Genomic DNA, 27,586 nt, shown 5'->3' with positions numbered 1-27,586 from the left:
AAGCACACCTCTGACCCTGCGTACACACAGCACCTTGTGGTAGAAAAGTCAAACTGCTAATGAAATACTGGGCCAAATCATAAACTATGAAGAAAAGGATCATACATTTATAGTTTATTCATGTATTTCTTTTATAGACACTTAAGCTACTCATAGTTTTCTCAGAGTGCTATCGAATTCATAAACATGAAACCATTTAAGCCTAATTGAATAATAAAGTAAATTAGAGAGTGGAATATAAGGTTGGTGGCAATTTAGTTAAACCAGTTAAATGATAAAAAAGGCAACACTGAGGCATTGTGACTTTTCGAAAATGGCAAATCTTGCATTGCTGGAGGAGCTTGTTTTGCTTCCACTTCGGTGATCAAAAGTTATATTTCTGCGTCCAAAAAGTTTTTTCTTTGATTTCTCCATGTTGGCGGACAGAAATTAGCGACATTTCTTGCAGCTTTAAAGGGAAGGTTTGTGACCATAAATGGTCATTTAGGGCGCTTTTTTTATGTAAATGAGACTTCACTAACACAGTGTGTTAGAACGTGTCTGATTTATCAAGGCAAAATACTTACAGGTGTGTGTAAATCAAGTGTACGAGCAATTGATAAATACAAAGTTTTTTTTACTTGCGAAAATTCTAAATGTTCTTCGTACGAGTTAATTTAGAAGCTTTTCTATGCAACATTGATAATGAGGGCCCAGGTGACTACCTCATGAAGCGGGTTGAGAGAATGCCATGTGTGCAAAGCTGTCAAGGCAAAGGGTGGCTGTTTTGAAGAATCTCATATATTTTGATTTGTTTAACACTTTTTTGGTTACTTCATGATTCCATATGTGTAATTTCATAGTTTTGATGTCTTCACTATTATTCTTCAGTGTAGAAAATAGTACAAATTAAGAAAAAACCCTTGAATTAGTAGGTGTGTCCAAACTTTTGACGTGTGTGTGGTGTGTGCGAGCGAGCGAGAACGGTTCGGTACAAATACGTGTACCGTTACACCCCTGAATAGATCATTGGCTCCATGTCATTTTCTGCTGATCAATTATGCATGGTTCTATGCTTTCGTTCTTTTAACTAGACCAGCCTAGAACAAAATAGGTCTCTGCTGAGTTTTTTTTCCCATGGCTGGGTCTTTGACCATGGCTGGTAAAATAAGGGTTAAATAAAAATGAGTACATTTGACAAAGTGGGAGAGAGAAGTATCTGCTCGTCCTAGTAGAGTAGAGAAGGGAAGGAGTGAGGATTAGTATCCTGATTAGTATTGTACTGTAGTAGGTATAAGTCGAGGAGAAAACCATGAGGGAGATTGTGATGTCTGCTCTGCTTAGTATTGTTTAGTAGGTAGGGACTAGTAGAAAGCCGTGTGGGAGATCTGACGTTTGCTTGTCCTATTAAAAAGAGAAGTAAGGAGCAGCATCCTGAATAATAAGTGTATTATAGGTAGGAGATGTGAGAAGTCGGCTCATATTAGTATTGTATTAGCTAAGTAGGAGAACCATGAGGGAGATGTGTGGAGTCTGTTCCTGTTAGATTGAGGATGTGTTGTATAGTAAGTGTATAGTATGAATTTAAGTAGGAAGAGAAAACCATGAGGGAGATATGTGGAGTCTGCTATTATTAGGTTGAGATAGCGTTGATCTCATTCAGGTTGAGTGGTACTATATTCTAACTCGGGTCTTCCACCTGTTCTTGCCCAGGGACCCCCGCCAAGGCAAACCGGCAACCCAGGGACGTCCATATGTTTTTTTTTAAATGTCCCACTTGTCTTATCATCAGGTGAAGGATAATCGCAAGAAGTAAACTACAATTTAAAATGAATAGATTTGGTAGATACACTACATGACCAAAAGTATGTGGATATCTGTTCGTCCAGCGTCTCATTCCAATATCATGCGTATTAATATGGAGTTGGTCCCACCTTTGTTGCCGTAACAGCCTCCACTTTTCTGGGAAGGCTTTCCTCTACATGTTGGAACATTTCTGCTGGAACTTGCTTCCATTCAGCCACAAGAGCATTAGCGAGTGCGGGCACTGATGTTGGTCGATTAGGCCTGGCTCGCAGTTGGCGTTCCAATTCGTCCCAAAGGTGTTTGATGGGGTTGAGGTCAGGGCTCTGTGCAGGCCAGTCAAGTTCTTCCACACCGATCTCAACAAACCATTTCTGTATTGACTTCGCTTTGTGCACAAGGGCATTGTCATGCTGAAACAGGAAAGGGCCTTCCCCAAACTGTTGCCACAAAGTTGGAAGCACAGAATCATCTAGAATGTCATTGTATGCTGTAACGTTACGATTTCCCTTCACTAGAACTAAGGGGCCTAGCCCGTACCATGAAAAATATCCCCAGACCATTATTCCTCCTCCACCAAACTTTACAGTGCCAGATGGTAAAGCGTGATTCATCACTCCAGAGAACGCGTTTCCACTGCTCCAGAGTCGAATGATGGCGAGATTTACACCACTCCAGCTGACACTTGGCATTGCGCATGGTGATCTTTGGCTTGTGTGCAGCTGCGAGGCTAATAGCAGCTGTTTAGCTGGTTAAACAAAGGTATTTGTATTTAATATGGTTCCCCATTAGCTGCTGCCAAAGCAGCAGCTACTCTTCATGGGGTCCAGCGAAATTAAGGCATTTTATACAATTTTAAAACATTACAATACATTCACAGATTTCACAGCACACTGTGTGCCCTCAGGCCCCTACTCCACCACTACCACATATCTACAATACTAAATCCGTGTGTGTGCGCGCGCGCATGGCATAGCCATGTGTTGGAAAAAATTTATGTCCAAGCCAAGAAAGCTTGCCTCGGCTGTGGTCCCCTTTAGCTCAGTTGGTAGACCATGGCAGTTGCAACGCCAGGATAATGGTTTTGATTCCCGGGACCACCCATATGTTAAAAAAAAAATGTATGCAAGCATGACTGAAAGTCGCTTTGGATAAAAGCGTCTGGTGAATGGCCTAAGTTACTGGTACTCGGGTGCTTTTTCAAAGCCTATGTCAGATTCACCAGTGAGTGTAATTATCTCCAATAAGTGTAATTTGCTTGAGAGAGAAATAAAGTTGACATTAGGAAGAAGATATTCTCATCTTTTCTGCTGTAGGTATGTAATTACAAATCTGTTCGTTCTTTTGTTGCTAGCGATATTCATAAAAACATTGAAAATAAAAAAATAAAAATCCCACTTTTGATCCCCTCCAGTACCCTGGTCTAACTCTAACAAGTCTCTACGGGGATGGTGTGGAGTCATGTAGAGGACATGGCAGTGAGAGATATCTGGTGTGATGGCGTGGAGGTAGGGAAGGCCGACAGACACTGAAGCAGACACTGAAATGACCCCCTACCTCCCTGAGAGAGGGGACCAGGGAGGGCAAGCAGAGAGGCTGATGGGTAGACAAGACACCCCCCCCCCCACCATCCCCACCCCACAAACAGCCAGCTAGAGTGCAAGACGGGGTCACAGGCATCTTCTTACAACACTTCACTATGCCCATCCTTATCCACCCGAGGTTCAAAATACATTATTTCCAGGCCCGCCTCCCTTAAGAGAGTACCACCCAGATAGCAGAGAGTGCTTTCTCCTCTCCTTCACCTTGACTCCTGTCTCCTGCACTCTTCTGTCTCCGCATGCTTAGTGCCTCATGGTGCACAGAGAACCATGTACACACACAACCACAAAGTGCAAATATACATAGCATAGTCAATATCCAGGTACCTGTTGGCCTATTGTTACTATATTACGTATTCAAAGTTATTCATAGTGTTTTGTAAATGCTGCTGCATTTCAGCCCAATTTAATTTTCAAAACAATTATTTAGCATTTTATTTTATCTCCTGCTAGATAGATAATTACTTTTCAGACAGCCATTAACTACACATCAAAGTGATGCTGTTTTATTCCGATTGGGATAACATATTCAAGGTCTATTGTGAAAAGTAAGGTATAAAATGTTTTTATATATATTTATATATATATAGTGGTCATGGTGGGAGACAAAAATGCCAGGTTAAACCGTTCTTTTTTTAGCCCTCAATTTTATTCTTTAATTCCCTCAATCTGATTATCCTCGGAATCGGCAAGATTTTCTATTCGTTGCTTCTTCTGCACCCCAAAGGCCTTCCCCAGAAATGTGTGTGTGTGTGTGGACGTGTTTAACTATACTTGTGGGGACCAGAAGTCCCCACAAGAATAGTAAATTAACAAAAATGTGACCAACTGGGGACATTGTGTTTGTCCCCACAAGGTCAAATACTATTTCTAGGGGATTAAGGGTAGAATTAGGGTTAGGGAAAATAGGATTGGATGTTAGCCAACATTCAGGCTAGGATAGGTAGCTAGCTAGCTAGAGTATGCCCGGAATTCCTGCCTTGTGTACGGATGAGAACATTTCATTGCACGTGTTAACACCGAAGCCTCCTGGAAATTATAAATAATAAATTAGCATTCCTTTCCTTTCTGCCGCTGAGTCACATACACAATTGTAAACCAATCATAAACGCATTCAGGCGCTTGGGCCGGTGCCATGATTTACTGGGCGTGAGCTATGGCCTTAATCTTGTTCCCAAACACTTTTGTGCTCAATAGCCTGGGGACGAGGTTAGCTATAGCCCTGTGCATGTGGGTTAAAACTCTGGGTCATGGGGAAGAGGCGCACAAAATGGACTGTCCATGTGGCATGAATCAGAGTTTGCACGAAGTGTATAGGCCTACTTATATTTAACAAGAATGCATGACAAACAAAGCAAACTAGACGAAATGAGGAAGTAGTCTACATAAGAAGTCCTAGCAATTGAGAGCTGGGACCATGGTCGACGTTCAGTAGCGCTTTGATCGATCTGCGCGGCAGATCCGAGGGAACAAATAAATACATTGAGGAACTGAATGAATACATTGAAGGAACAAATGTTTTATATTGAGGGAACTAATTTGAGGGAGGGAAGTTGGGAACAAATAACAAACTATGGGAATAAATAAGCCTGGCTGTTGTTTTTTTTCTCGCCACCACAGATATAGCCATACTATTTTTATTTTTTTTGAAGGTAAGAACTTTTGTTCAGGAAAATGTCTGTATAAGCTGACTTGGTTGATCTCCTATTATGAATTTGAAAAGCGTTACTAAACATAAATGTCTGAGTTCAGACAGGCTTTTGTGGGAAAGTTGAAACCAACCCTGCAGCAGCACCTGCACTTCTCTTTTCTACCGTTCTGAATGGCTAGCATTTCATTTTCTAAAATGTTTTACTTTTGGACACACAGGCAGCCTTCTTTTTCTTCACATTGTGAATCCCTTTATTCAACCCTCCCGTACTCATTATGCATGCACATTGCACAATGTTGTCCATTAATCCAACACTGCTCTCACCTCAACTCGCTGCTTTCTGTCTTTTTATTAAATCCTTACATGAATATTGCACTATGTTCTGTTTCTCTCCTCTGCTCCTGATCATTCTACTGAAATCTGGAACACTTTACTTCTCCTTAGTTTTCTGCCCCCGAAATTCTATAGATTTAAGTCAGGAGGACTGAGACTAGACCACTCAAACACTCAACACCTCTTGGAAAGCCATTCAGGTGTGCCTTTGTCTTTTACAAGTTGGGCTATTGTTCCACTGAAAAATAAAACCCGGGTGTTAGACTGTGCTGTTTCTCTCTCCTGAGTATTCTACCATGAAACACACAGGAGCTCGGGTGAGACTTCTAGGCATCTGCCCCCAAGATGTTTCAGTGTTGGGGGAGGGGTGGGGGTCGGGGATAGGGCCGAGGTTAACACTCATAAAGACATAGAATGCCACGGTCGGAACCTGGGGCCCTCGACTCGGAACATCTTTATTTTGAGCCTGTCAGGCCGACTCCCAGCCTCTCCTCCATTGGTCTGGCCGTGGCTACGTTTACCTTCGAAGGCTCGCACTAAGGCTTCGGGGGAAAATGTTGATATTATTCCGGGTGGTGGGGGTCCTGTTTTTATGAGCTGGGAGGGCTGCATGCAAGAGGCTACCGAGGTTAAGTTTTGTTGGCTGTGAGCAGGGGCGTGGTTGCATTTAAAAGGGGAAATTATGTGAGGTTCCCTCCTCACTATGTAAAGCGCTATAAGCGTCTGGACAAAACGTTGCGTAAATTCAGTCAATTATTATGATCCTTACAGGGGGTTTTCTGGATAAAACAGAGGCTTAGATGGTGAGAGTGGCAGGGGATGCGGTCGACCCTGTTGGAGAGGCTGAAACATTTTAAAGGCCCCCGTCTTGGCGGTGGCAAGTAATTATTCAATTTTTAAGCCAATTTCGTGCAATTATACAAATGTCTTGAAGAAAGCTGATTTTTTTTTTTCTCTTCAGTTTAAAACCTGTTATGGCTGCAGCCCGGTGTTGGTACACTTATGACAACAGCCAGCTCAAGTGCAGGGCGTGAAATTCAAAAGATATTTTTTAGAAATATTTAACTTTCACACATTAACAAGTCCAATACAGCAAATGAAAGATACACATCTTGTGAATCTAACCAACATGTCCGATTTTTAAAATGTTTTACAGCGAAAACACCACATATATTTGTTAGCTCACCACCAAATACAAAAAAGCACAGACATTTTTCACAGCACAGGTAGCTTGCACAAAACCAACCTAACTAACCAAGAACCAACCAAACTAACCAAGAAACAACTTCATCAGATGACAGTCTTATAACAAGTTATACAATAAATCGATGTTTTGTTCGAAAAATGTGTATATTTGAGGTATAAATCATAGTTTTACATTGCAGCTACAATCGGAAATAGCACCGAAGCCGCTAGAACAATTACAGAGACCAAATTGAAATACCTAAATACTCATCATAAAACATTTATGAAAAATACATGGTGTACAGCAAATGAAAGACAAACATCATGTGAATCCAGCCAATATTTCCGATTCTTTAAGTATTTTACAGCGAAAACACAATATAGCATTATATTAGCTTACTACAATAGCCAAAAACACAACAGCATTGATTCAAGCCAACAGTAGCGATAACGAATAAACCAGCAAAAGATATTAATTTTTTCACTAACCTTCTCAAAATTCATCAGATGACAGTCCTATAACATCATATTACACAATACATATATTGTTTGTTCGAAAATGTGCATATTTAGCGGCACAAATCATGGTTATAAAATGTGAATACTAGGCAAAATGCAATAACAATGTCCGGAGAAATCTTGGAGAGGCACCTAATCTAATCAAATAACTATTCATAAACGTTACTAAAAAATACATGTTGGACAGCAAATTAAAGATAGCTTAGTTCTTAATGCAATCGCCGTGTTAGAATTCTAAAAATAACTTCAGTACGACATCCAGCTTACGTTATTGCGAGAGAGCGCCCAAAATCAAAGCGGAAAACACAACGACACATTTTCCACAGAAATAGGAAATAACATCATAAATGGGTCCTACTTTTGCTGATCTTCCATCAGAATGTTGTACAAGTGGTCCTTTGTCCAGAACAATCGTTGTTTGGATTTAGAATGTCATTTTTCCCTCTCGAATGAGCAAGCAAAACTTGCCAAGTGGCGCGAAGCTGTCCATCGTGAACAAACGCAAAGAACGGAACACGCCAAAACTCCCGAAAAAAAATTCAATAATCTAATAAAACTATATTGAAAAAACATACTTTACGATGATATTGTCACATTTATCAAATAAAATCAAAGCCGGAGATAGTAGCCGTCTATAACGACAGCTTTTCAGAAGGCAATCCCCGGTTCCTTCTCGCGCCTTCCTGAAAACAGGAAATTGGTGTCACGTCATGCCAAGAGCTCTTATTCAACCTCAGATCAAGCTATACACTCCATTTCTTCTCTCACTGCCTATTGACATCTAGTGGAAGGTGTATGAAGTGTATGTATACTAATAGATTTCAAGCAAAAGATTAGGTAGGCCCTGGAACAGAGCCTCGATTTGCGATTTTTCACTTTCTGACAGGAAGTTTGCTGCAAAATGAGTTCTGTTTTACTCACAGATATAATTCAAACGGTTTTAGAAACTTGAGTGTTTTCTATCCAATAGTAATAATAATATGCATATTGTACGAGCAAGAATTGAGTACGAGGCCGTTTGAAATGGGCACCTTTCATCCAAGTTACTCAATACTGCCCCTGCAGCCCAAAGAAGTTAAAGAACATTTCCTGCAATTCTACACATTTTACCATGCAGCTGAGAGAAAATGTTGCAGTTTAAAGCTCATTTCCTGCAATTCCATGCATTTTGCCATGGCTAATGCTGTGTTATTTTGCGCAAACATAATAACAAATTCATTGTTTTTGGAATTTTCAATTCTCCCAGTCTAACCAGGTTTCCATCCAACCTTTTTTATGCAAGTAGAGTACATGTCCGATAAAGAAATGTCACGACGGGCCTGATGAAAACATGCGAGAAATGGCAGTTGAATCACCTTTTATTGATATAATGACCATTATATCGAAGTCAACTTGGAGTTGCGCGATGATATATCGTGTAGTCCACCTACTACGACTCGGGAAAGCATGCCGTTTATTAGGCTACAGATTGAAATAAATTAGGATGAACTTTACAGGGTGGTGAAAGTGCACGATGATGAGCTTGATGCTCCTTTCCCCAAAAATATCGAGGGTCTTATTCTGGTGACGTGATGATCGATGCTTGGCTGCTGTTTGACCAATAATTATAATGTCATCATGTAGGCTATACCCGCACTGTATCTGTGAGCTGTTGGCTAGAGCGAACGTGCCAAGACCAGAATGGGCACATTCGCTATAACCTATAACACTTAATTTTTTGGACAAAACCATCAGTAGAGATAAATGCCATGGAAGCCCATTTCATTTAACTGCAAAAGTCATTTTTATGTGCACTACGTCATCACGCACAGCCTTTTTATCCCCAACAAGTAAATTTGATGAAAACACATCTGGTGGGAAGATGCACATCTATTTATACGGATTTCAGAATATTCGCATAAATCTCACCAATTGGATGGAAACCTAGGTTTGATTTGAGTGATTTCTCAAATATGATATTATTTCAAACTATATAGGTCCATTATCTTTTCGACATACTTTATATCCTTTAAGTCAACACTGAAAGCCTTTTTCCATCCTGCAAATGTATAATTTAGAAAATGATACTGTTTGGATTTAAGCGACCAGAAAAAGCGCTTAAGGATTTCAATGGCAGGAAAATCCCTGCATTATTAAGTTGGGGGTAAAGTGAGGTCTGTATGTCTGCTGCAATTTGTGTGTTTGTTTCTCTGCTCTTCTGTCTGAGGCAGCCAGGCGTGACGCTCAGGGAACTTGTCCCAGGGAACATCTGACAGCAGATCAGTGTGACAGACAGTCATTGCTTTAGGCTCTTCTTCTAAACCTGGACCCACCACATCCCCCAACTAGTCTTTGACTCAATTTACTGCTCTATATCTGAGTTGTAATGCAATGTGGAAATTCAGTGATTGTCTGTTTGACATATTGCAAAACAATGTGAGTGACTCTGTCATTGTGCGTGTTAAGCTGTAGGACATCTATTTCTGGAAACATCTGTATGTTTGTACTGTGGTGGTGTTTTTGTTGTGTTTTGTTGCTTGCGTGTCTCTATATAGTTTGATATAAACACGGTGGGGAAGGAAGAATCATTCTGTGCTGCTGGTCCCCGGGGGTTCAGGAAGCTAGCTACTGTTGCACACGGGGCACCGTGACTCTCCTGTTCCCCGTGACCCCCTTTCGTATCTACTGTCACATATCCGTTTAATAACCACCACACACACACACAATACAATCACACACACAGCCCTCCCCTCCTCTATGCTAGGCTAGGCTAACACACTGTAGCTCAGGTAGTACTGCATGCGCCCTAGCCCCATAACACTATAAATAGCCCAGTGAAATATAACATGGGAAAGGAACAGAGAGCAGAGCACTGAACACCTATAGTCTTCTAATTAAAAGCTGTGGAGCCAGTGAGCCAGCCGTGTAGGATCCAGATCTTCTAGAGAATGTAATATAGGTCACAGGGGTTTGGCAGGCAGTGGCACTGCAGTACTGAGAAACACTGTCTGGCTGGTTTGGCCGACTGACTGGGTGGCTATATATCACTGCAGCACTGGAAAACAGGCTGGCTAGCTGACTGCCTGCCTGGCTGGCTGTCTGGCTATATGTCACTGCAGCACATGGAACTGGCTGGCTCTGGCTCTCTGGCTTGCCTTATCATGGAAACCGGCTACTGACTGGCTGGCTCTGACTGGCCTGCTCTGGCTGGCTGGCTGGCTGACTGACTGGCTATATAGCATTGCTGTAGCTGGCCCTGTTTGGCTGGCTGGCTAACTTATTACAAATCACTGCAGCGCTGGAAACACAAAATACAGCCTGGCTGACTGAATGGCTGGCTTGCTGGCTGGTTGGTCACATAGCTCTGCTCTGCGTGGCCTGGGTCTATGCCTGCCTGGCTGGCCAATCTTTAAAGAGAGAGAATTGATGAATGGTGGCGCTATTGGTTTTTATGAGTGTTGGCCTGCTTCATGTTTTCCATACCTCTGTAGAGTGGGTGTGGTGTTGAATTTGAACACAAGCAGTGGAAAAAATCTGCTGGAAATATCTCGGGATAGTGTTGTTTAGGATGTGATGGGGCTTTTGTTGAAGGGTTAGAATGTTGGTTGAGGACAGTTTTCATAGGGGATTGCTTGCTTTGGGTTCTTGTGTTCTTACGATGGTTTGATAGGAAAGGGGAGACCTATTCAGTTGCGGAGCTGAATGCATTCACACGAAATGTGTCTAAATCAGAGAGATGGAGGGGCTTCCTTGAGCGACGTCCACGTCGTTGGCGCCAGGAGGAGCAGTTGTTCATGGGAGTTAACTAAGGGCAGAACACTTTTTTTCCACCTTGAACCAGCGACCTTTTGGTTACCGGCCCAACGCTCTTAAACGCTAGGCTGCCTGACCCTTATAGTTGAAAGGAAGGCATGTTCATAAAGTCACTTTTTTTTAAAACCGAACATCTCATTGTAATCCGATTTTAGTCGAGGGTCGTTACCTGAAAGAATGTTAGTTTTTATACCCCCTCCTTACACAGACACAGCCTGTTGATCTGAAGCTAAGGGCGACAGCAGAACAAAAGTGCTTAATCCTGTTGCATCAGTCAGCTCCTTGCGAAGCAGAGACCCACACCACATGGGGAAGCACCTATTATTTATAAGAACTCATATGCCTTATGGTAGCAGGCGGCCATAGCTGCTAGCTGAAGACAGATCTGTGGTGTTTTAGTATTTGACTGAAAGAAGTAGACCGGCTCTGGTAGATGAGCTATGTCTGTGCCAGGGGAGACAGTGTGTTAGACGGTAGAGACATAGTGGGACTGTGTTACAATAGATGATCAAGAGAGAGCAGGCAGACCGAGAGGGAGTGACTGAGTCGCAGCTGAACAGATGGACATGGAGTCGGCCGTGGCCCTGTGACAGGGTGCCTGAGGTCGCTGGCTTGGTTCAGGCTGGCCAGACAGAGTAGCCTGGGCGTCACCGCGTCACGCTTTGCCACGTGGTTTACAGAACCCTTACACGCTCACTCCTCTCGTTACAGGAGACAGCAGCAGAGACCACCGGGTGGAGGAGGAGGAGACAGGAAGACCCAGCAGCAGCAGTCGCCACAACAACAACAACAAACAGTCAATCAACACCCTCGTGACCAGCAGCAGCACAGAGGACAGTGTGGGGGTAGCCATGGGCAGCAGTTCCAGGGCCACGGCGGGCAGCGCCAGGGGCCCCCCCACCATGGCTACAGCCAGAACCGCCGCTGGCACCACAACCAACAGGGGCAGGGAGGAGAACAGGGACCGCAGGGTGTCCCGGCAGTGGACAGAGACAGGGGGGCAACCCCAACGGGAGACAGAGACAAGGGGGCACCACCCAGAAAAAACGAAGAGACTGATGATGTAAAAGCAGAGGAGGCCAGCGCTAGGCTGGAGCCAGAGAGCTCAAGGGGTCCCAATGACGGGCCGCCCAGCCAGCCTGGGGGCCAGGGTGGCCCTAAAGTCAGTCTTCTGCCGTCGTCCAAAGAGAGGCTGAGGAGGAGGCTAAAAGACAAGGTAAACTAAAGCTCTTTACGGTCTTATCTGTCTGTCAATCACCATCACATGCCATGGCCACACCCTCCCCTTTCTACACACACATGCACGTTACACCACATGCGCATTGCGTACACACATATAAACCCACAGTAACTAATGCACCTTTTTAGATGCGTACAAAGTCATTCACACACACACAGGTTTCTCAGTAAGGGTTCAGTCTGGATTAACAATGGTGGCTTGTCTGTCGATTTTTGCTGTCGTGGGTAAACTTCTCTCTTCTCGTTGGGAGGAGGATAAGTAGCTGGCGCAACAGCCTTTGATGTTTTCTGCTGTGTGCTAGGCTTTTGTATTGCTGGTCTCAGCTCCAGCGTCCCCACAACCAGCCCAGCCTTAGCCCAGGACTACTTCCTCCTCCCTCCATCTAAGTCTGCGTCCTAAATGGCACCCTTTCCCCTATATAGGTCCCTACTTTTGACAAGTGTCCATAGGGCTCTGGTCAAAAGTAGTTCACTATGTAAGGAATAGGGTGCCATTTGGGACACATCCTAACTAATTTCTAACGCTGTGTGTTTGTTTAGTTTGCAAGTATCTAAGACATGCAAGTATCTAAGACACCGAGGCTCCTAACCCCCTTACAGCCTCCGACAACAAGACTGAGATTTAACTGACAGCTTCAAACATGCCGATCTGGAGGGAAAACACAGGCTGTGTCTCAGATGGCACCCTATTCCCTATATAGTGTGTTATATTTGACCACAGCCCATAGGGGTATAGTCAAAAGTAATGCAATATATAGGTGAATAAGGTGCTATTTGGGACGCAGACACAGAGGAATTTTGCTAAATGGGAGGAAACATGGGATATTATCCTCAGCCAGGTCTCTGTCTGCGTTTGAGTCCTGGGTTGTATTCATTAAGGCATACCGTAGCAAAACAGTTTGAAATGGAAAACTAAAACTGCGCTTCTAATTGAATAAATCTACGTAGTACCTCTTTCAGTCCACTTTCTTCCGTTCGCTGGCTCGTGAATAAGACCCAGTTTTCCTCATTAAGGCTAGTTCTATGTGCTGTGTTGTATGGTGAGAATTCCCTGACCCGCCCTGTTGACTAACTTATATGGGCAGCTCATTATGTCATATCGGATTGATCTATTGTCAAACCATATTTCCTCTCGTGAGCTTTTTTACTCCCTGGGTAGTTCCACTTCAAAAAGCACAGAAAAGAGTATTTCGACACCCACTATCTCAGATTGTGCTGAAATCATTTCTGTAGTTATAGAACAAGATTTGCATTCCTGAAACATTATTTTGTTTTAAATGCAATTTGATCTCTGAAAAAATGGAATTGTCGAATTTCGTGAAATGTGTTCGAAAATGGCAACATTTTCTGTCTCATGGCAAAATGTGTAGAATTACAGGAAATATACTTTAAAACAACAACAAAAAATCAATCCGCCGTCAATACGGGGGCCAGTAAAATGTTTTGCCCATGAGGCGGGGGCAACCAAATCTCTCTTAGGGCCCCCAAAAGGCTAGGGCCGGCCCTGGCTACTGGTATAAATGCATTTAGTTAAGTAGTTTAACTGCACAAATGGATTGTTTGCACAAATCAATTGACTGTGTGGTACGCAGACCCGCGAGCCACTGCGGCCCCTCATGATGAGTTCAATTTTTTTGTGGCCCCCACCCCCATCAAAGTTGCCCATCCCTGAGAGAGACCATTTCTGGTGAACAAGCAAACCATTAGGTAACAACAGTTCTACTGGTTTTAATGGTAAAAGTCACAAACGCACACTGTATAGTCTATTGCAATGTTATTGCGTTGGGTTGTGTTAAATGGTAAATGTCAGTAATCACACACATTACAGTATAGAGCTATTTTCTAATAATTTATTGAAAAACATATGACTGCCATGCAATGATTTTATAATTATATTATTTTATTAGGTTTGTCACAACATTTTAGTCACCAGCCCATTTCTACTGTACATCAATGTTTTGGACTTGTAATAAAAGTCTTCATATGAGAATTGCACCATACAGATAGCCCTTTCAGAGAGCTGCCATTTGTTGGGCTATTCAAGGAGAGTTAGATTGAAGCATTTAGGTTGTTAAGAGAACTATAAACTGAATTGCTTTCATGGAGGACTGGCTTGACTTGATTTATGTTCATCATGAGCAAAAGCTGTTGGTTTTCAACCAAAGTTGCAAAGAAAATGTGATCCATTTTAATAACCACAAGACACCAGCTAAATTGATAAAAGAGTATGGCAGTAGCTGGAACAGGAGGGATCTATTGGACAAAACCTGGCACTTTCACACTAATTTATGGTGAATTATGCAAGCGACTTAAATGGCAAATTTCTCTGAACAGGGGGGGGGGGGCGTCACCAGATTCACAGGGAATACATTACATACATAGTATTCATACCCCTTGACTTATTCCACATTTTGTAGTATTACAATTCAAAATGGATTGAATAAAAAAAAATCTCGCCCACCTACGCACAATACCCCATAATGGCAAAGTGAAAACATGTTTTTAGAATTTTTTGCAAATTTATTGAAAATGAAATAATTATTCAACCCCCTGAGTCAATACATGTTAGAATCATCTTTGTCAGTGATTACAGCTGTGAGTCTTTCTGGGTAAGATTCTAAGAGCTTTTCGCACCTGGACAATATTTGCACAAAATTCTACAAGCTCTGTCAAGTTGGTGGTTAATCATTGTTAGACACCCATTTTCAATTCTTGCCATAGTTTTTCAAGCTATTTAAGTCAACTGTGACTAGGCCACTCAGGAACATTCAATGTTGTCTTGGTAAGCAACTCCAATGTGTATTTGCCCTTGTGTTTTTTTACGTTATTGTCCTGCTGAAAGGGGAATTTATCTCGCGGTGTTTGGTGGAAAGCAGACTGAACCAGGGGTTTCCTCTAGGATTTAGCCTGTGCTGAGCTCTATTGGGGTGGCAGGTAGCCTAGTGGTTAGAGCGTTGGGCCAGTAACCGAAAGGCCAGTAACCGATTTGTCGTTCTGCCCCTGAGCAAGGCACTGTTCGCCAGGTGCCGTGGATGTCAATTAAGGCAGCCCCCCGCACCTCTCTGATTCAGAGGGGTTGGGTTAAATGCGGAAGACACATTTCAGTTGAAGGCATTCAGTTGTACATCTTTCCCCTATTCCATTTATTTTTATCCTAAAAAACAACCTAGTCCTTGCTGATGCAGCCACCACTATGCTTGAAAATATGAAGAGTGATGTTGTTGGATTTGCCACAAGCATAACACAAAGATAAATTCCTTGCCAAATTCTTCGCAGTTTTACTTTAGTGCCATATTGCAAGCAGAATGCATGTTTTGGAATATTTTTTTTCTGTACAGGCTTCCTTCTTTTCACTCTGTCATTTAAGTTAGTATTGTGGAGTAACTGCAATGTTGTTGATCCATCGTCAGTTTTCTCCCATCACAGCCATTAAACTCTGTAACTGTTTTAAATTCACCATTGGCCTCATGATGAGATCCTAGAGCGGTTTCCTTCCTCTCCAGCAACTGAGTTAGGGAGGACGCCTGTATCTTTGTAGTGACTGGGTGTATTGATACATCATCCAAAGTGTCATTTATAATTTCATCACGCTCAAAGGGCAATGTCTGCTTTTTTTATTTGACCCATTTACCAATGGGTGCCCTTCTTTGCAAGGCATTTGAAAACCTCCCTGTTTTTTTTGGGATGAATATGTGTTTGAAATTCAAGACCTTACAGATAATTGTATGTGTGCGGTACAAAAATGAGGTAGTCATTCAAAAATCATGTTAAACACTATTATTGCACACAGTGAATCCCAGCAACCTATTGTGACTTATTAAGCCGATTTTTACTCCTTAGCGTATTTAGGCTTGCCATATCAAATGAGGATGAATACTTGACTCAAAAGACATTTCAGCTTTTGATTTTTGAACTCATTTGTAAACAATCTAAAAACATCATTCCACTTTGACATTATGGGGTATCTTGTGTAGGCCAGTGACACAAAATCTCAATTGAATCCATTTTAGATTCAGGCTCTAACACAACAAGATGTAGAAGAAATGGTGCGTGCATACTTTCTGAAGACACTGGAGGATGGAGAAGCAATACTCGGAGCTGCAGCTCCATACTACTTGTCAGACATAGAGAACTGATACTGTTGTTGGGGTGGGATTGGGGTGTGGGGGGGGTCCGTGGGTGGCTTTTGAACATTTTATTGGATTCCTCATGTCTTACTAAATGGTAGGAAGAAGTTTGGTCCAAATCGGACGTTGAGTACTATATTTATTGAATATGTGAATCCTATAAATTAAAAGGGCCAATTTCTCAAGCGATCTACTAAAATGTCAGCAAAATAATGTTGCAGGAAAGCTCATCTTATCTGTTTCTAACTATAGAAACTACTCAGAAGCCAGTCTAAACAACTTCCATACAGACATGGCTTACTGAAATGACATGGAACAACTCCCCTGTGTAAACATCTATTTGGTAGAGAAAGCTAGCATGTTGTCAGCTTGAATACTGTTAGTGCAGTAAGGACACAGAGGTACAGTATCAAGACCACATGCTTTCTGTAGTAACACTATTCGTTGTTTAAAGTCCACGGACATGCAGTTGACAATGACATGTTGTTGAGCGTAAGTCGTAAGTCGTTCTTTAACCGCCGTCCTTCATCGGGTGTCTTCCAGGAGGAGGCGATCGTGTCCCCAGCGGGCCCCCAGCGGAGCCGCATGGGCCGCTTGCTGGAGATCCTGAACGGCATGAGGAACAACAGTGCCGGGGTGGACGGCCAGCTCCGCTCCTTCATGGAGGAGGCCCAGACCTCGACCCAGTCGGAAGAGAGCTTGGCCCAGATCGTCTCTACTATCTATGGCAAGGCCCTCAGCGACAGAAGCTTCGCCGCTACCGCTGCCAGACTCTGTGACAAGATGGCCCTGTTCATGGTGGAGGGGACCAAGTTTAGATCATTACTACTCAATATGTTACAGGTGAGATGGATGGAGGGAGGGAGTGGGGTTGTGTGGGTACGTACATGTCTTTCTGTCCATCTGTCTTTCAGCGTGTGTGTGTGGTGTCTGTCAGACAATGAGTGTGTGGTGTCTATCTCAGTGGGTGTGGATGGTCCTAATTGGTGTCATTGGCCCTGTGGGCTGTGTGTGACGTTGGGAAAATGTCAGTAGGCACAGAGCTAATGAACAGCATGGGAGGCCATAGCCTGAGGGGGGGGGGGGGGGGGCGTCTGCCTAGCCTCACCCAAGATAAGGTTTCTCCCCACCCACGTCTGCCCTGCCCGCACTACGGCTCAGTGCCTCCCTGGGTGTCACGACTTCCCTCCCTCCTTTGGGAGCCAGACAGACGCTCCATTGCAGACACAGTCTGGGCGCTAACTCTCTCTCTCTCCCCTCTGCTCTCTCTTTCCTTTTCTCTCTCCACCCGCCAGCTCTCTGTGGCTGACACGCCAGGCGAAATGTTAACCCACCTGCTGCGTCACAGTACTCCCTCTCCCCTCCTCTTCCTCTTCTCTGTTTGTCCGCCTTCATTTGCGGTAAATAGGGAATGGGCGCATTTCTAATGTTATAAACAGCCGAATGTGGCCTGTTGAAAAGATTGTTGCTAGTGGATGTGATGCCAAATCTCCACTCTTTCAACCTGAGAATAATGAGTTGATTATTCCACAGAATTATTATACAGCTGGCTGGCTAGTCCCTGGTTTCTGTTCCCTTTCTAAACAGGCCTGTTACTAAAGCATCATCCGGGCTCAATGAGCACAATGGAACATTTAGATAATTTATCACGTGGTGTTTAGCATAATGCATTAATTCAACATTTCTATTACTATTTCTCATTAGTAAAGAATAAAGGACTATCGAACAAAAACGGTATGTTTGTTAAAGATAAATGAATGAGGATACATGCAACTTGCTTTATTAGTCTCCCATTTATTTATATATATTTTTTTAAATACCATTAATGTACAAATTATGTTTGAAAAAAATGCATAAATGATTAACTCTTTATCGACCGTTTCTTTGGTAGTGAGTTGATATTCCTGTTAAACTCTCATCTGAACATTCCCTTCTCTACCCTCTTTGCCCTCTCTCCACCTTTCTGACCTGTGTGTGTGTGTGTGTGTGTGTGTGTGTGTGTGTGTGTGTGTGTGTGTGTGTGTGTGTGTGTGTGTGTGTGTGTGTGTGTGTGGTGTGTGTGGTGTGTGTGTGTGTGTAGCTGGCTATGGTTTGGGTTGTCTGCTGGGTGCTAAGTGCTGTAGCTGTCTTTTAGAAAGTGAGTGCTAGGCTTGTTTCTCACCCTGGTGTCACGTTGTAACCCGTCCCCCTTCTCACCCTGGTGTCACATTGTAACCCATCCCCCTTCCTCCCCTATGGCACAGTCACAGAGAACTTCCTGTCCTGTCTGGCATGGCTCGCCGACCACCGAGTGTGTGCCTGCGCGCACCATATTAACTATCTGTGCATGTGTGTTTGCCGTGCGAAGAGCATACAGGGCACTGAGACTTCACCAACTCAGATTCTCTGTCATCTACTTTTATTTCTACCATCTTATGTCATCTCTATACGTGCACAATGAGCATTAACCTTCATTAACCATAGTTCATTTTTATTGCGATCAAACCGGTTGTTTCATTCTCTTAAATTAAATTAAATGTTCCCAGCAACTTTTTCAGCATGTTTTATGCTCAACTTTCTCATTATCAAGTTGACGTAAAGTATAGGCATTAGCCAAGTTAACATGCATTAAGTTAACATCCAACACCCACAATGGTTAGTTTTTTTATTTGAGGGTTTTGCCCACTACGAAATAAACATTACATCGATATATAAAGCTTTACCACTTTAGTGGTTTCAAATACTGCTTCTTTCAAGGATCTTATTCCCTCCTACGTTTGACTACTTCACCAGGGGCTCACGGTCATAACTAGGGTTGCACATTTTGGGGAATATTCAGAGGTGGAAACTTTCCGTGGGAATATATGGGAACTAACGGAAAAATATGCAAATTAATGCTATTTAAATGTAGATGTTTTTTGCATTGGATATATTTACCATATCATATGGAGACAGAAACATAAACCTTTTACCTTATCATAAATAGACATAATTGCAAATGATTAAATCCTTCCAATAGAAAGAACAAAAAGCAATTTAGTTACGAATTGAACTTTAATTAAATGAGTTGACTCTTCTCATGGGAGGATTTCACTGAACAACAAAAGAAAGGGAATATTGAATGATCCCCAATGATCTATCGCATCTCCCAAAAACTTTTTCAGCGTACATCTGTGAAATCCTAGTCTAGAAACTAAAGTTTTGGTTGTCTTCCTCTCAGGCTTCCATGTCTTCTCCCTGGACCTCCTCAATGTCCACCTCTTGAACATCAGACTGAGGCCTCATCTTCACTGTCACTTTCCAACCTTGTTGAGGATGGCTCGTTGTCAGGCTCAAAAAGCCTCAAATTTGCCCGGATAGCCACCAATTTTTCAGCCCTTGTATATTTCAGCCTGTTGCATGCTTTGGTGTGTGTTCCCAAACAAGGACCAGTTGCGCTCTGAGGAGGCTGATGTTGGTGGGATTTGGAGGATGATGTAGACAACAGGGGAAAGAGCCTCAGATCCACTAAGTCCCTTCCACCAGGTGGCTGATGAGATGTGTGGCATGACTGCCATATTACATCTCCATCCCAAAGCCCTTGCTTGGAAGTGTACTTGGCCAGACTGCCAAGAACATTTTCCTCATCCAGGCCAAGGTGGCGAGACATGGTAGTGATGACACCATAGGCCTTGTTGATCTCTGCACTAGACAGGATGCTCTTGCCAGCATACGTGGGGTAGAAGTCTTCACTCTTTTTGGTGTATTTCAGAACTGCAGTTTCCTCTACTTGGAGCAACTGTGAAGTGAGCAGGGCAGTACGGATTTCTTCTCTTACATCTGCAAGCAGAGTCTGAACATCAGACAGGATGGCATTGTCTCCCTCAATCCCTGCAATGGCTACTGCTATAGGTTTCAGGCTGCTTACCACTCTCTCCCAAAATACATAATTCAGGAGGATCCTCTTGATGGGGCTGTCAATATTGGCAGACTGTGATATGGCTATTTCTTGGAGAGACGCCTTCCCATCCAGGAGACTGTCAAACATGATGACAACACCACCCCAACGGGTGTTGCTGGGCAGCTTTAATGTGGTGCTCTTATTCTTCTCACTTTGCTTGGTGAGGTAGATTGCTGCTATAACTTGATGACCCTTCACATACTTAACCATTTCCCTGGCTCTCTTGTAGAGTGTATCCATTGTTTTCAGTGCCATGATGTCCTTGAGGAGCAGATTCAATGCATGCTCAGGGTGTGATGTGAGTGTCGGAGTCCTCCACTTTATACCAAGCAGCCTTCGTGTTCGCAGCATTGTCTGTCACCAGTGCAAATACCTTCTGTGGTCCAAGGTCATTGACTGCCTTCAGCTCATCTGCAATGTAGAGACTGGTGTGTTTGTTGTCCCTTGTGTCTGTGCTCTTGTAGAATACTGGTTGAGGGATGGAGATGTAATTAATTATTCCTTGCCCACAAACATTCGACCACCCATCAGAGATGATTGCAATACAGTCTGCTTTCTCTATGATTTGCATGACCTTCTGTTGAACTCTGCATCCAGCAAATTAGTAGATAAAGCATGTCTGGTTGGAGGGGTGTGTGCTGGGCGAGGAACGTCCAGAAACCTCTTCCAATACGCATTGCCTGTGAGCATCAGAGGTGATCCATTTGCATTCACAGCTCGAGCAAGACATTCATCAGCATTTCTCTGACTACGTTCCTCAATTGAGTCAAAAAAACGTCTGATTCCAGGAGGACCATGAGCTGTTGCTATCAGTAAGGTGTCTGATTCATAATTTTCACCTCGAATAGAGGTAAAGGGACTTTTTTCAGAGGTTGCTTGTTGTGAGCGCAGAGGGAAATGTATGCACTTAGCCAGATGGTTCTGCATTTTGTTGCATTCTTCACATATGATTTTGCACAGTATTTGCAAATGTACACATATTTTCCTTCTACATGAAATGTCTCCACACATCAGATAATGCCTGTGTTATTTTCCTGTAAAGATTAGAAAAGAGTTTTAAAAAAACAAATACAATTCCATGTGCAGATAAATAGTTAAGCAGTTTAGATTAAACAACTCCTTTGTAAGATAAATGTTTTAAAATTAAACGTGTATGGAAACAGGTGAATTAACACTCCTCAGTTAGCAGGCTCAAGCAACTAGCAGAAATGGTTAACGAGTTAGAAACACACTTTGCTGTAGGCTACTATTTACTAGTTAACTTTTACCGCCTCTCAACCCCGTATCCGGGATCACCCCCCACCCCCCCCACACTGATTAGCATCGCTAGCATAGCTTCACAAGTAAATAGTAGCATCTAAATATCATTAAATCACAAGTCCAAGACACCAGATGAAAGATACAGATCTTGTGAATAAACCCATCATTTCTGTTTTTTAAAATGTTTTACAGGGAAGACACTATGTAAATCTATTAGCTAACCACGTTAGCAAAATACACCATCTTTCTTTGTCCACCATTTTCTCTCTCCACCACTAGCTATCACCAATTCGGCTAAACTAAGATATTGATAGCCACAAACCAAGAAAAAAACTCATCAGATGACAGTCTGATAACATATTTATGGTATAGGATAGGTGTTGTTAGAAAAAAGTGCATATTTCAGGTAGAAATCACAGTTTACAATTGCACCGACCATCACAAATCGACTAGAATTACTAGATAGAGCAACGTGTATGACCAATTTACTCATCATAAAACATTTCATAAAAATAGACAAAGCATAGCAATGGAAAGACACAGTTCTTGTGATTTCAGACCATATTTCAGATTTTCTAAGCGTTTTTCAGCGAAAACACAATAAATCGATAAGTTAGCATACCACATGTGCAAACGTTAGTAGAGCATGAATTCAAGGCAAAGGGAGCTATAACGTTATCATCGCCAAAATATATTAATTTTTTCACTAACCTTCTCAGAATTCTTCCGATGACACTCCTGTAACATCATTTTACAACATACATATACAGTTTGTTCGAAAATGTGCATATTTAGCCATACAAAACCGTGGTTATACAATGGAAATAGTCACAACTCAAGCATCAAAATGAGGGACGTCAGCTTTCAGAGTGATCTAGTTTAATCGAAAGCTAATCATATACTTGACTAAAAAATACAGAGTTGACAGGAATCGAAAGACAAATTAGTTCTTAATGCAACCGCTGACTTACATTTTTAAAATTATCCTTACTTTTCAATACAGGGTTCGCCAAGTGAAGCTATACCAAACAAAATGGCGAAATATGCGTTTAAAATATTTCGACAGAACAACGATTTATCATATTAAATATTGCTTACTTTGAGCTGTTCTTCCATCAGATTCTTGGGCAATGTATCCTTTCTATGTTATAAATTTCTTTTGGTCGATAGATGTCCTCTGTCCTTCGAAATGTCCACTACCAACGACCGAGACCCCCGAAACGTTCCCAAAGCTAAAAAGTGCACGACAAAGAAATTCCTCAGAATCGCACTAAACGGATATAAATTGCTATAAAACGGTTCAAATTAACTACATTATGATGTTTTTAACAACTATAACGAGTAAAAACATGACCAGAGAAATATTACTGGTTAAACAACGATTTGGAATGAGGCAAGTCCGATGTCCATCCCGCTTGTGACGCGCGAACAAAAGAGAGTGTACTCCCACGTTTTGTGGTTTTATATGGGCTGGGATTGTGCAATCGATTCCATTCAAAACGTGATGACGTACAGACACCCAGAGGAAGACGTAGGCAGTGTCGGTTTCTTCATAGCATTCACTGTCGCCTTAAAAACAGACTCCAGATCAGGGGTAAAAATTTCTGAAATCTGACCCCTGTCATGAAAAGTGCTGTAGATATTGTTCTGTACCACTCAGAGACAAAATTCCAACGGCTATAGAAACTATAAAGTGTTTTCTATCCAATAATAACAATAATATGCATATTGTACGATCAAGAATTTAGCACGAGGCAGTTTAATTTGGAGACCCAAATATGCTAATGCGGAACAGCACCCCCTATAGTTCCAAGAGGTTAACAACAAATAATGCACAGTTGAAGTTGGAAGTTTACATACACTTAGGTTGGAGTCATTGAAACTCAATTTTCAACCACTCCACAAATTTCTTGTTAACAAACTAGAGTTTTGGCAAGTCGGTTAGGACATCTACTTTGTGCATGACACAAGTCATTTTTACAGCAATTGTTTACTGATTATTTCACTTATAATTCACTGTATCACAATTCCAGTGGGTCAGAAGTTTACATACACTAAGTTGACTGTGCCTTTAAACAGCTTGGAAAATTCCAGAAAATGATGTCATGGCTTTAGAAGCTTCTGATAGGCTAATTTACATCATTCGAGTAAGGTGTTTGGAGGAAAAAGGACATCATCCCAACCGTGAAGCATGGGGGTGGCAGCATCATGTTGTGGGGGTGCTTTGCTGTAGGAGGGACTGGTGCACTTCACAAAATAGATGGCATCATGAGGATGGAAATTATGTGGATATATTGAAGCAACATCTCAAGACCTCAGTCAGGAGGTTAAAGCTTGGTCGCAAATGGGTCTTCCAAATTGACAATGGCCCCAAGCATACTTCCAAAGTTGTGGCAAAATGGCTTAAGGACAACAAAGTCAAGGTATTGGAGTGGCCATCACAAAGCCCTGACCTCAATCCTATAGAACATTTGTGGGCAGAACTGAACAAGTGTGTGCGAGCAAGGAGGCCTACAAATCTGACTCAGTTACACCAGCTCTGTCAGGAGGAATGGGCCAAAATTCACCCAACTTATTGTGGGAAGCTTGTGGAAGGCTACCCGAAACGTTTGACCCAAGTTAAACAATTTAAATCAATGCTACCAAATACTAATTGAGTGTATGTAAACTTCTGACCCACTGGGAATGTGATGAAATAAATAAAAGCTGAAATAAATAATTCTCTCTACTATTATTCTGACATTTCACATTCTGAAAATAGTGGTGATGCGAACTGACCTAAAACAGGGTATTCTTACTCGGATTAAATGTCAGGAATTGTGAAAACTGAGTTTAAATGTATTTGGCTAAGGTGTATGTAAACTTCCGACTCAACTGTATGTCATGTAAAATATATTCACCCCACCCAGTATTGTAATCAAAACTTACCAGAAAGCATGTAGTCCTTGGCTCAGACAGTGTAGTACAGGCTGACTACACCACTCCCGTCGCAAAATAAATTTAGAAATCTATATTCTATTCACTGAAATTTCCATCCCTAACAATAACATTTTCCGACAAGATAGAACTGCCAAAGGGGACGGAGTTGCAATCTACTGCAGGGATAGCCTGCAGAGTTCTGTCTTACTATCCAGGTCTGTGCCCAAACAATTTGAACTTCTACTTATAAAAATCCACCTCCAGAAACAAGTCTCTTACCGTTGCCGCTTGCTATAGACCACCTTCTGCCCCCAGCTCTGCCCTGGATACCATATGCGAATTGATTTCCCCCCATCTATCTTCAGCGCTCGTGCTGCTAGGTGACCTACATTGGGACATGCTTAACACCGCGGCCATCCTACAATCTAAGATTTATGCTCTCAATCTCACACAAATGATCAATGAACCCACCAGGTACAACCCCAAATCCGTAAACACAGGCACCCTCATAGATATCATCCTAACCAACCTGCCCTCCAAATACACCTCTGCTGTCTTCAACCAGGATCTCAGCGATCACTGCCTCATTGCCTGCGTCCGTAATGGGTCTGCGGTCAAGCGACCACCCCTCATCACTGTCAAATGCTCCCTAAAACACTTCAGCGAGCAGGCCTTTCTAATCGACCTGGCCCGGGTATCCTGGAAGGATATTGACCTCATTCCTTCAGTAGAGGACGCCTGGTTGTTCTTAAAAAGTCCTTTCCTCACCATCTTAAATAAGCATGCCCCATTAAAAAAAAAATGAACCATGAACAGATATAGGCCTTGGTTCACTCCAGACCTTTGACCAGCACAAAAACATCCTGTGGCGTACTGCATTTGCATCGAATAGCCTCCGCGATATGCAACGTATTAGGGAAGTTAGGAACCAATATACACAGGCAGTTAGGAAAGCAAAGGCTAGCTTTTTCAAACAGAAATTTGCATCCTGTAACACTAACTCCAAAACGTTTTGGGACACTGTAAAGTCCATGGAGAATAAGAGTACCTCCTCCCACTGCACTGAGGCTAGGAATCACTGTCACCACTGATAAATCCGCGATAATTGAGAATTTCAATAAGCATTTTTCCACGGCTGACTGGCCATGCTTTCCACCTGGCTACCCTGACCCCGGTCAACAGCCCTCCACCCCTCACTGCAATTTGCCCAAGCCTCCCACATTTTTTCTTCACCCAAATCCAGATAGCGGATGTTCTGAAAGAGCTGCAAACTTTGAACCTACAAATCAGCTGGGCTAGACAATCTGGACCCCCTCTTTCTAAAATGATCCACCGAAATTGTTGCAACCCCTATTACTAGCTTGTTCAACCTCTCTTTCGTATCGTCTGAGATCCCCAAAGATTGGAAAGCTGCCGCGATCATCCCCCTCTTCAAAGGGGGAGACACTCTAGACCCAAACTGCTACAGACCTATATCTATCCTACCCTGCCTTTCTAAGGTCTTTGAAAGCCAAGCTAACAAACATATCACTGACCATTTAGAATCCCACCGTACCTTCTCCGCTATGCAATCTGGTTTCCGAGCTGGTCACGGGTGCACCTCAGCCACGCTCAAGGTCCTAAACGATATCATAACCGCCATCGATAAGAGACAATACTGTGCAGCTGTATTCCTCAACCTGACCAAGGCTTTCGACTCTGTCAATCACCATATTCTTATAGACTCAACTGCCTTGGTTTCTCAAATGACTGCCTAGCCTGGTTCACCAGCTACTTCTCTGACAGAGTTCAGTGTGTCAAATCGGAGGGCCTGTTATCCGGACCTCTGGCAGTCTCTATGGGGGTGCCACAGGGTTCAATCCTCGGGCCAACTCTTTTCTCTGTGTACATCAATGATGTCGCTCTTGCTGCTGGTCCACCTCTACGCAGACGACACCATTCTGTAGACTTCTGGCCCTTTGGACACTGGGTTAACTAACCTCCAGACGCGCTTCAATGCCATACAACTTTCCTTCCGTGGCCTCCAACTGCTCTTATATGCAAGCAAAACTAAATTCATGCTCTTCAACCGATCGCTGCCCACACCTACCCACCTGTCCAGCATCACTACTCTGGACGGTTCTGACTACAAATACCTAGGTGTCTGGTTAGACTGTAAACTCTCCTTCCAGACTCACATTAAGCATCTCCAATCCAAATTTAAGTCTAGAATCGGCTTCCTATTTCGCTAAAAAGCATCCTTCACTCGTGCTGCCAAACATACCCTAGTAAAACTGACTATTCTACTGATCCTTGACTTCGGCGATGTCATTACAAAATAGCCTCCAACACTCAGCAAATTGGATGCAGTCTATCAAAGTGCCATCCATTTGGTCACCAAAGCCCCATATACTACCCACCACTGCGACCTGTATGCTCTCGTTGGCTGGCCCTCGCTTCATATCCGTCGCCAAACACACTGGCTCCAGGTCATCTATAAATCGTTGCTAGGTAAAGCCCTGCCTTATCTCAGCTCACTGGTCACCATAGCAGCACCCACCTGCAGCACGCGCTCCAGCAGGTATATTTCACTGGTCACCCCCAAAGACAATTCCTCCTTCGGCCACCTTTACTTCCAGTTCTCTGCTGCCAATGACTAGAACGAACTCCAAAAAATCACTGAAGCTGGAGCCTCGTATCTCCCTCACTAGCTTTAGGCACCAGCTGTCAGAGCAGCTCACAGATCACTGCACCTGTACATAGCCAATCTGTAAATTGCCCACCCAACTAACTCATCACCATATTGTTATTTATTTTATTTATTTTGCTCCTTTGCACCCCAGTACCGCTACTTGCACACATCTTTTGCACATCTATCACCCCAGTGTTTAATTTGCCATACTGTAATAATTTCGCCACTATGGCCTATTTATTGCCTCACCCCCTTATCATACCTCATTTGCACACACTGTATATAGACTTTCTCTATTGTGTTATTGACTGTATGTTTGTTTATTCCATGTGTAACTGTGTTGTTTGTGTCGCACTGCTTTGCTTTATCTTGGCCAGGTTGCAGTTGTAAATGAGAACTTGTTCTCAACTAGCCTACCTGGTTAAATAAAGGTGAAATAATTAAAAAATAAAATTACAAATATTTATTGCACCCACACTGCTTGCGCGCCAAGGAGCGTCTGCGTTGCCAAGGGCTAAAATAGAAGTCTGTTCTATTTGTGACGCAGATCGCACTGCAAGTTCTGCCTCTCCCATCTTCTCATTGGTT

The 27,586-nt window shown here is 42.8% G+C and overlaps 1 protein-coding gene across 1 annotated transcript in view; it reads left to right on the top strand.

Annotated features, from left to right (window-relative positions):
- LOC120025639 (CBP80/20-dependent translation initiation factor-like) overlaps window positions 1-27,586 on the top strand; it is a 138,781-nt gene that overhangs the window by 81,693 nt on the left and 29,502 nt on the right. Inside the window, exons 10-11 of the mRNA XM_038970184.1 lie at window positions 11,575-12,079; window positions 16,773-17,072. Of these exons, the coding sequence (XP_038826112.1) occupies window positions 11,575-12,079; window positions 16,773-17,072 (805 nt within the window). The remainder of the gene's footprint in view (window positions 1-11,574; window positions 12,080-16,772; window positions 17,073-27,586) is intronic.

Source organism: Salvelinus namaycush, chromosome 31, assembly GCF_016432855.1.
Source record: "Salvelinus namaycush isolate Seneca chromosome 31, SaNama_1.0, whole genome shotgun sequence".
NCBI lineage: Eukaryota > Metazoa > Chordata > Actinopteri > Salmoniformes > Salmonidae > Salvelinus > Salvelinus namaycush.
Note: the sequence above shows the minus strand (reverse complement) of the source record. Positions and strands in the feature narration are given on the sequence as shown.